The sequence below is a fragment of the Notothenia rossii genome, assembly GCF_949606895.1.
Source record: "Notothenia rossii genome assembly, chromosome: 4".
NCBI lineage: Eukaryota > Metazoa > Chordata > Actinopteri > Perciformes > Nototheniidae > Notothenia > Notothenia rossii.
Window position 1 is genome coordinate 9,137,222 of NC_136902.1, and position 10,721 is coordinate 9,147,942.

The following is a 10,721-nucleotide window of genomic DNA, read 5'->3' on the forward strand; positions in this document are numbered from 1 at the left end:
GGTAATAACACACTTAAGAGTTCAACTTTAATAAAGGGAAGCTGTAGCACCACCCTGAGGAAATCAGATGTAACTACAGCAGCATTTATTCAACCGCACTAGGCCTTTTGTAAACTATATTTCCAAAGTGTTATAATGAAGTTAAACGAGGACACACATATAAAGTAAACAAATGTTAAGTTTCAGCGTGACTTACAGTTTCCGAGGATGTCATTTCCCCCAAGTCCATCTCGAATAAACATTAAAAAATCCGTTTAGAAAGAATGGACGCTAAAAACAACTCAAAAACCTGCTCGAAAATCTGTACATTTTAAAGTTGAATACTGTATCAAAGGAATCCGGTAATAGTTAACCATGAATTCGGTGCTTACAGCAACAGCTTGCAGATGATTCGGCATACTTTTAATGTAGCATTATTTCGACTTCACACACATTTTGGCAAAAAGGATTGGGCTCAAGGTGTCGCACATATTTAGCATAGGCTACAGGCTATATCACCACAAGGCATTATGGGATTTATTTTAAGACCCCATTCATAAGACAGACCAGACACACTGATAGTATAAAACATTTTACACATTTTTAATGCAAGTAAAAAGCTTAAATGAACATGCCGATTCAATGCACAAGTATTACCATAATGAGTTGTTAAAAAAAAATTCTAAAATTGTGAATTTACAAATAAGCGGATGACATCACAATATAAAAACAGAGAAATTACCACCAAACTTAAAAAAATGGCTACTTTTTAAAATTAAAATACTGAAGTGTGCCACACTTTTAGTATTTTGACACTACAATGTAATAATTTCAACACATTACAAGTTATTCCTAACACTAAAGGCAACTATATACATATTAAGAAGAGGAGAGAATTATGTACAAATGGGGCAACAATGCTCAACAATCCTAACTTCAAATAATCAAATATTATCTGAGTTCAGCTGCTGCGGATCGCCTGTCAATGTGTGTGGTTGTGATTCCTGTCGGGAGAGTTTTGACGAGATCCCAATGTCTTGAGTCACAACGTTTCCATTATCAGAGAAAAGGGCATCTGATGCATTCTCGTAGCTCGGATGGTCCTCGTTTTCCTCGGGCACTCCAGCGCCCTCCTCCTGCGGGTAGGACAGCAGCTCTTCTTCTGCAGTCGGCTGTGTCATCTCAACTTTGGTCTCTCTCAGCAGCTCCCTATTTTCTCCCCAACACGATTGAAAACAGCCCTGCAAGAGTAAAATGTTGTTTAATGAAGGATATTACACATCAACAATCAACAGTTTGTATATCTCAGTGTGTATAAATCCTCCCTAATATTCCGATTACTCCAATTTCAAAAGAATAGAAAACCTGTTTTACTTTTGCAGGTTAATTGATTAGAAAACAGCTGTACATTTCCAGCTAGATCTGTTCTGCGGTACCCTATGTAGCCTAAATTAAAATGATAGTTTGACTACTTTGGGCTGATTAGCTTTCTTTTCGAGAGTTGTATTAGAAGAATAATACCACTCTCATGTCTGTATGCAAAATATGAAGCTAGTACACGGTATATGCAGGAATCCTGAAGTCAGATGTAATCCCTTTTAAGACCTTTTTTAGGACCCTCTCCATACATTTTAAGACCTCATCGCCTCTTGGATTTCTAACCGGTTACCTTGGCGACACACTTTACCTCACATTGACTATATACAGTATTGATTGTCCTTCCTCCTTATCTCCCAACCATTTGGACCCAAACTTGCATTTCCCCATAACGATGTTGCTTAGCAACCGGCGTAAACGGACCTTCGCGCGCTATCAAACAGTGAGCGTGAGATGTCCTGTTCAGATGACGTCAAGTCCAACGGGATGCCGTAAATAAACTACACAGAATCACACTACACACCTACGCAATGATTACATTCAGGCAGACTGTAGAATACAACCTCTTTGGACCATTGATATACTTATTGAAAACAAGCTACAAAATGTAATACCTTGGAAAATGCCGTTTAATACTTTTCAATAGCCTTCATTTTCGCTAAATTGATTTATCAATTTTTAATACTTTTTAAAGACCCCGCGGACGCCCTGTAGATGTGAAACAGATAGCCTGGCTCTAAAGTTAAAAAGAGCCCAACTTGCATTTTCTTTTTTCAGATTAAACAAATTACCCATCGCATGTTAATAAGTGAGGTTCATGTTCAGCGTGTTTTATATCTGTTTGTGTGTTTGTTTATTTATTTAAAGGACAGTGCACATTGATCAACATTGCTGTAAAGGTGCCAGTGTTAGCGAGCAGGCTAATTTTCAACTGTTGTCCAAGATGTTATAATAACCATAACAAAGCTAAACTAAACTATTGTTAAGCTAAACTATGCGAGGAGCTTCATATTTAGCATACGGATTTTAAATGGTATTAAGCTTCCAATTCAATCGTCTTCAAGAAGGCAAACTGGCATACTGTAAGATGCCAAACTTTCTCCAAATGGAGCTAATCAAAAGACAATAAAGTGTGGAAGTGACATGAGGTAGAAAAAAAAGACACATTTTGGGGAACAATGACAACACTGAACGGTCAACTGTCTTTTTGAGAGTGCAATAAGAATATTTCTGGTTTCTTCGGTAACTAGCAAGATAGAATTCACATTTACCTTTACCTTTCCTCTTGCATCGTCTCGTTGAGCTAACAGAAGGGAGACAAAACGAGACGTGAGCCTTCAGTGCCTTACAGAGAACTCCTTAAACAACAGAACATGAAGTGCCTTACGTACCTTTATAAATATAAACCGCAACTCCGATTGCAGCAACAAGCACCAAAGGAACAATAACAATGATAAAACTGAGATGATTCCGATCTGCCTCTGCAATACAAAACAAGAGAACCATTAACCAGACATCAGACAATTCACCATTTATCATTGCATATAATACTGGATAATTCAATATTTGAGAAAAATATAGGCATTTATGAAGACGTATATTCTTTTATACAGTAAATAAATCTCCCTCCACAACAGGAAATGGGTTACCTTCATGTATATCACATATTTGCATTTCATCAGAGGAAGCCCACATGCAGTTGTTAACATGTTCAGGAAGTCAACACATACTTTTTAAATTCTATAACAATGAAATGACAGTGGCCTCTTCACGCCAAAGCAGTTTAACCATGGTGTAGGTGAAGAGTGTTAATCCCACACTTAAAACCACAGACGAACACAGGTTTATGAGATCTGACATCTCGTCGCCTACATGGTGTCGTTTTGAGCGAGTCACCGCTAACCACACAGCTGCAGATGGTGAGAGAGCTGAAGACGAGAAACCATTACAATTCATCAGCCTACTCAAAAACTCACCACAGATGTTGTCGGATACGTCTGTTCCACTTTTTTGAATATGGTCTCCACTCTCACATCTGTAAAGAAGGTCACAATGTTAAAGGATCATTCCTGGCTTCTCATTGTGATTATTTGCCCAAATGTACCCTTTTTCCACTTCTATATTTCACAAGCATACTGAAAGCTTCAGTGAATTGGGAACTCCTATCGTGAGAGCAACTTATACAAGGTGCTAGCAGCATCTTCAGCACATTTCAATACATAATGACCGCAGTTTACAAATGTGTTTAATATTCTTCATCACGGAAATCCCCCACAAAACCACGATATCTTGATATAAATGTTCAAATGTAGTATGTAAACTAAATTGAGTGTTTACTTGCAGGATGTTTTGAGAAATGTGTGTTCCACTCTCACATTATGGCCTGTAAATGTATGGCTAGCTGCTGGTTAGCTTAGCTTAGCATGAAAACTGATGGAAATATGGGGAAACAGTTATCCTGTTTCTCTCTGAAAGTAACAAAATCCACTTATCCCCCTTTTTTTAAACAAACTACCCACTATGTTATTATATGTTATTTGTTGAAACAATAATGACACAGATTTACATCCTGGTCTATTTTATGGCCTGCTACTTTCTGTAGATTCACATTTAACAGACATATTTAGAGAGATATAACTTGTTTAATTAACAAGTGTACTTTCCAATATTTCCTATAATAGTGAACTAACTATATTCAAATTAAATATTAATTTGAAGAAGCCAATAACCAGACAAAACTGATGAGAGGAAAAATAACTTCCTTGTTAATGTTTATCTCTGAATCAGCCTGTAATCAAATGTGCTGTAACAAAGGCTTGTTTGTCTAACCCAGGGGTCGGCAACCTTTTTGATAAGAAGCGCAATTTTTGTATCAGCGTGCCGACGACTGGGGGGGGGGGGGGGGGCGAGGAGTTCGATGCTCGTGAACTGTCAACAGGAGGGCGGGGGGGAAGCAGTGTGTGGACCTGTCAGCGCAACTTACATGATGCCGAATTTAACAAACAAATTTAAATAATTGGTTTAAACGGCATAATAATAATAAGGACGATCGTCCGTTCTGTGATTCTCCAGAACACACAGATGGCCAGTCCGCCCCTTTGTAGCATATTCTTTAGATGAGAGATGAGCAGATCGCCACTGGGCTTTCAACTAAATACACAGCCACGCAAAAACTGTGGCATTTGTACAGCTCCTTATGGGTACTGCAATTTGTGAAGTGCTTTATTCCTCTGTGGTGAAACGATCAGCACTGCACCACGGAGGAAAGTTGCCTGGAGTTAAAGAGAGCGGGGCTGCGTTGCGTGCATGGCTTCCTTCTGCAGGTAACGGGGAGACGCGCTCTGGTGGCGGTCTCGTTCAGGATCCGAAAATAACATTTAAATATTTTCTCCACTTATTCATAGTGTGCCACTGGTTACGGTGCCGCGTGCCAATGGTGGTACTACGCGTGCCAGGGGTTGCCGACCCCTGGTCTAACCACACAAAGCCAAATATGAATTAGCAAGTGGAGGATTAAGCTGGGAGATTTTTTTGTGGAATTGGAGTTCAGTTACTTACTCTGTCCATTGCTTACAGGGACCATCCCAAGAGCTGTCATTGGAAAATTTGCCTTCTGGGCATTTCTGACAAACTGTGTCCTGCGTGTGGTTGCCTGAAAGCAGAAAGTGATAGATTTAGTACATAACAAAAACCGTGCTGATCTTTCTATATATTCAGTACAAACGAATATGGTGCATCATACCTCTGAATAGAGCCCCATATCCAGGTGTACAGGTGGTGTGTGGCACACAGGTGATGCACTCGGCACTGGAGCAGTGAAACCCCTCCTGACACAGGCAGGTGCTGCGCTCCTTCTTGCTCTTATGCTCAATAACCAGGAAGTTTATATCTGAAAGAGAAATGAAGACACGTTATAAATTGTGCTGCATCAAGCTAAAGTATATCAGTATGTATAGTCACTGTTTTTTGAATATTTCGGACAGGGTCTTACTTGGGTCACAATAGGGCTGACGGTAACACTTGGTATCCTTTGTGTATTTATCCTGATATTCATTTTCCAGACATTCTTCACATCGAGGGTCTTGACAAAGGTTGGAGGAAGACATTCTGGTCCCTGAAACACAGAGTGGCGCTTCTTAGTGAAACATGCAGAACTGTGCAGTATTATAGTACGTGTGTCAAGTGCATGTGGTTAATGTGAAACTGTGGCTCAAAGGAAAGGTTATGTGGGAGGAAATAAGCTCTAGTTATACTGTAACAGGTGTTACAGCTTTTTTGCTGAGAATAAGATGAAAGTGCGAATCCACCCCATTACTGTCTATTAAATGCAACCCATGACAATTTTGTCAATGAACTGATAAAACCTAATGACAAAATCCCCTTTACAACTTCCTAAAGACCAATCTTAAAGTTATTGTTTTATCAAAAGTTTAAAACCCGGGTATATTCACAATTTCCCCAATGATTTAAACACGTGAAAATAAGCACCTCGTCTAATTTGAGAAGGCGGAGCCAGATAATGTATTTTTTTGAGTATTGTATGGACCTTCTCCTCAAGTCTTTGCAATGACATCAAATGTTATTTATATAGCACTAAATAAATACAGAAATGATCTCTTGAGCCAACCCAACAACCACGTGGGAACAATGGTTGAGATGAGAGAGAAAAAGAAAGAGAGAGGGGTAGAGAAGACTGAAGAAGAGAGACTTTAACTTTTCCTTTAACATTTCTGAGGGGCGAGTGAAAGAAAAAGAAGCCAAGGATAAGAAGAAAGCTAAGTGAAGGCAAAAATAAACGTTATTTGTTATCAGTTTTGAACAAGCTGCTATCTCTGGGGCAGGTCAGTGAATCTAATGCGGAAGTGCCAAAAGCTTCAATGAACTTTATAACAGAAATAACCTCAGCCTCCTTTATCGTACCATGTGCTACTTTTTCACTTCTTTTGTTCTAGCCTAGTTACATGTAATGTCCATTTAGTAATTGGAGGACGTTTAACATTTACACTGAGATACAATTGACTCACAATTGTTAATTTTGCGTGAGTGAGTGAGTGAGTGTCTACGTGACTGCAAACAGAAATAACACGTCCTAGATTATTTATTAACACGTGAGGAAGGAAGTCAGCAGCGGAAACGTGTTTGTCTATGTTGTTTCAACATTTGATCGTATTTGAATTTGTAGACATTTGTTGTGTAAATGTCGTGTTTGTGTACGCCTGCTTTGCTTTAACTGCCCTGTGTAGAGGATGAATACAGTATTAAGAATAATAAAGATTTCAATACCTGGACCACACATTTTGCAGCAATCGCCATTCACATGCGCATACTGGGTCAGTGGGTCACATTGGAGCTGAGCAGAGTTCATAACCTGCTAAACAAAATGGATGTCACTTAAACAAATAAAATCACATTTATTTATAAAGCCCAATATTACAAAAAACACATGTTTCTCAGGGGGCTTTACAGTTTGTACACATCAACAAACATTAATGAAAGGGTAAAAACATAACAATATAAACAATCCATAGGAATTATGGTAATGTGAATCTCAAATACAATTAGAATTAAGTAAAATACAAGAACTCAGAGGTTTATTAATGCTTTGTATCCTCAGTAGTGTGTGGTTTCATTGAGTGTATGTTAACTTCCTCTTAGTCCATACTGTTAATGGTGGAAAGTCCCAAGCATTCAAGAAGCTGGTATCCCCGATACCAACAGCCACATGCCCTTTTGTTCATTTGTTAACATGTTTTTGCTATCAATATGAAAGAAAATTGCATATTAAGATTCAGAAAAAGACGTTTCTCAAAACAAAACCTCGTCTGCCCAATGCAGCGACGAAAACGAAAGTGAAAGTACATTTTATAAGATGCGCACCACTCTATCTAAACAGTATCTAAATGGTGAAACATTGAAATTATATTAACAATTAGTGCATAATATCATATTATAGTGTGCTTCTGAGTAAACGATGACCTTATGACTAACTACATTTCGCCTACAGTCGGCCTACAGCTTTCAATCTCATGACTGGGCGATATAGTGTAACTGCAGCTACATTCAGTTAGCTCTAGTCAAAATCTTTCATATAATAAATATATCATTCATTTGACTCACCACGAAACCCAGAAGCAGTATCGGCAGAAGTAGATGCATCTTAGCTCCCAGCATGTTGTCTCTCTCCACGGTCAAAGTGTGTCTGCTCTGTCCTCCCCTTCTAACTATAAACGGTTAGACTGTTTGTGAGGGTGGAGCTGAGAGAGGGGATTTCCTCCGTGCATTTTTTTTTTATCCTAGATGACCATTTCCTGTAAATGCAAAGGCATCCACAGGGAATCCAGAGTGGTGATTTTCCAGAGAAGTATTTTAAACTTTAAGAAACAAATATCAGTGTTGGAAAAAAATACTCACAAACATCATTTCTGATTTGCATACTAAGGTAAAACACCGGAGTGGGCAAATAGTCAACTTAAATTATATTTGTGTATTTTAGAATTGGTGAAATATAAGCAAACTGTATTTGAAGTTGTTTATTATAAGTTAAAGTCACGGCTACTTATGAGAAGAAGTAAGATATAGGCCTACTATTATATTATTGGATTATTTCACTGATGCATGGTGGAGCTAATTCTAGTAGGCTACTTGGTTTCTCAATTTAATCTAGTTTAATCTAAAGCAACATGTTGCTTTAGATTAAACTAAGTGTATGTTTTGTTAGTAAAATAATATTCAAATACAAAGAAATCATTAACTTTATAGCTGCAAATAAGTGTAATGCAGAAACAAGTAATTAGAGAAATCCGAAAAAATGGGTATACTAAAGTAAAGTACGATAAATGAACATTCCTGAGGTCAGTTTACTAAATCACATTATAGCAGCTGTAACCATGACGTCTTGAAAAGGATAATATGCTTGTACTGGGCCTCTATCACAGCAACACAAGTTTCTATTTGAATTAAACAACGTAATTTACATCGCCTCTTAAGAATTTTATGACAGAGAAAGGGTTGTGTTGTTTTCACAGTTCTCGGCAACACCTGCTCCTCAGTAGAGCCTGCACACTGCACACACTGAGGGATTCCCCAGACTCCCCTCCCGAAGGGGGGATTCCCACAACTGGTTGACTGCGAGTGAAAAATGCTCTTCTCTCCTTTTCAGACATGCACACTGACTGAATACTCAGTGTGATGTTATGACCCTGGGTCATTATGTCATTTGTGTGCGGATATTTTTCCCTCCTCCTGGGTGTTTCTCAAAGTCAAGGAAAGCTGCTCCAGAGCCACAAATTCAAGGATGCTACGTCATCGAGTCCCGCCGAAGGACTGTTCCAATGTCCAGGCTCCTTGGAATTCTACAGAGCCCGGCGTAGCGTGAAATTTCGAGGCTGCACATGTGTATCCTCCGCGGTCTTAAAATCCCCACAATGCTTTGCGCACGGACCAATTTCCAAATCTTTGGCGGAAATCGCACTCCATTTAAGGCGGGTCCTCGCATATGACACACACCTGTTAGCCTGTTCCACAATTCTTCGTTTTCCGAGGCTAAGAAGGATTCTTGGCTTGGAAGCCAGTTTCCTCGAGATTGAGAAACGGCCACGCAGTTCCTCTGCCCTCTCTCTCATCGACCTCTACTCCCAACTCCGTGACTGTTGTAGAAAACCTGATCTATTGTTCTGTGTGGTTAAATCTAACGATTACCGGTCCTTTTGTACTTTTTGGTATCTTTGTAAAGATAAACTAATTTAATCTGTCTTATTTTTATTTATTTAATCGTTTATTTGGCAGGGACAATGCACAGTAATGAACACTTAAAACATTCAAATGTATCAAGCGTAACAGTGCCAGATTTAGCTTTGAGCTCATTTCCATCTGCAGTCCCTCACAGTAAAACATTTAAGAAAATTGCATTTTACAAACAGCAAAAACTAAATACATAATATGCAAAAAGTGCAAAAGAGCAAGAGCAGCATACACGCGTATTTACCACATGGCAGTACAATATAGCAGCTACGACATATAAGGTGCAAGAGAAGATAAAAGTGCTACATAAAGTGCAAGAGGATATACAGTTACAAGAAACAGTATGTGAACCCTTTGGAATGACCTGGATTTCTGCATAAGTTGGTCATAAAATGGAGGAAGCCACTGCTGTCCAGAAAAAACTTTGCTGCACGTTTGAAGTTTGCAAAAGAGCAGCTGGATATTCCACAGCCCTATTGGCAAAATATTCTGTGGACAGATGAAACCAAAGTTGAGTTGTTTGGAAGGAACACACAACGCTATGTGTGGAGAGAAAAAGGCACAGCACACCAACATCAAAACCTCATCCCAACTGTGAAGTATGGTGGAGGGAGCATCATGGTTTGGGGCTGCTTTGCTGCCTCAGGGCCTGGACAGATTGCCATCATCGACGGAAAAATGAATTCTCAAGTTTATCAAGACATTTTGCTGGAGAACTTAAGGCCATCTGTCCACCAATTGAAGCTCAACAGAAGATGGGTGATGCAACAGGACAACGACCCAAAGCACAGAAGTAAATCAACAACAGAATGGCTTCAACAGAAGAAAATAGGCCTTCTGGAGTGGCCCAGTCAGAGTCCTAACCTCAACCCAATTGAGATGCTGTGGCATGACCTCAAGAGAGCGATTCACACCAGACATCCCAAGAATATTGCTGAACCGAAACAGTTTAGTAAAGAGGAATGGTCCAAAATTCCTCCTGACCGTTGTGCAGGTCTGATATGCAACTATAGGAAACGTTTGGTTGAGGTTATTGCTGCTAAAGGAGGGTCAACCAGTTATTAAATCCAACGGTTCACATACTTTTTCCACCCTGCACTGTGAATGTTTACATGGTGTGTTCAATAAAAACATAAAAACATATCATTGTTTGTGTGGTTTTAGCTGAAGCAGACTGTGTTTGTCTATTGTTGTGACTTAGATGAAGATCAGAACACATTTTATCACCAATTTATGCAGAAATCCAGGAAGTTCCAAAGGGTTCACATACTTTTTCTTGCAACTGTACCCCTGTGTTAAAGTGCATTTAGCGGTGATTGCACGTCTGTTTGTTTCTCAACCATTCTTTGAGTTGACCTTTGAGACTGGGACAATCCCGTATCTCAGTTGGGAGGCTATTCCACAATGAGCTGCCTTTAACGGAGAGGACATTTTTTCCAAAAGTGGTCCGTCTGCGGTGGACCTCACAGTCTCCTCTGGTTTCTGACCCAGTGCAGCGTCCAGTGTATTTTTTGTGGATGAATTCCCTAAGGGGGGGGGGGGCAGTCCATGTAAACATTTATAAAAAAACACAAAACTCAAGAAATTGTGTTTTTCAGGATGGTACAGTGGTGGTATGAATTTGG

General features: G+C 39.3%; 1 protein-coding gene across 3 annotated transcripts; it reads right to left on the reverse strand.

Moving 5' to 3' along the window:
* Positions 1-566: 566 nt before the first annotated feature.
* Positions 567-7,671, reverse strand: cd40 (CD40 molecule, TNF receptor superfamily member 5). Of its 3 annotated transcripts, none has more exons than XM_079674205.1 (9): positions 7,474-7,671; positions 6,640-6,727; positions 5,348-5,470; positions 5,099-5,245; positions 4,915-5,008; positions 3,333-3,391; positions 2,748-2,837; positions 2,634-2,659; positions 567-1,220 (listed from the first exon to the last, which is right to left on the reverse strand). In XM_079674205.1, the coding sequence occupies exons 1-9, from the start codon at positions 7,525-7,527 to the stop codon at positions 924-926; spliced, it is 978 nt and encodes a 325-aa protein (XP_079530331.1). In that variant the 5' UTR covers positions 7,528-7,671; the 3' UTR covers positions 567-923. The 3 variants fall into 3 exon arrangements, with proteins under 3 accessions (XP_079530331.1, XP_079530329.1, XP_079530330.1); XM_079674203.1 differs by having other exon boundaries at positions 2,628-2,659; positions 7,474-7,654; XM_079674204.1 differs by having other exon boundaries at positions 2,628-2,659; positions 6,640-6,724; positions 7,474-7,646.
* Positions 7,672-10,721: the final 3,050 nt, after the last annotated feature.

Excerpts from the sequence above, each read along its gene's own strand:
- cd40 (XM_079674203.1), bottom strand. The coding sequence starts at position 7,527 with ATGCTGGGAGCTAAGATGCATCTACTTCTGCCGATACTGCTTCTGGGT. Across the intron at positions 6,728-7,473 it reads TACTGCTTCTGGGTTTCGTG|CAGGTTATGAACTCTGCTCA; the intron begins GTGAGTCAAATG and ends CATTTTGTTTAG. Across the intron at positions 2,660-2,747 it reads TGCGGTTTATATTTATAAAG|CTCAACGAGACGATGCAAGA; the intron begins GTACGTAAGGCA and ends CCCTTCTGTTAG.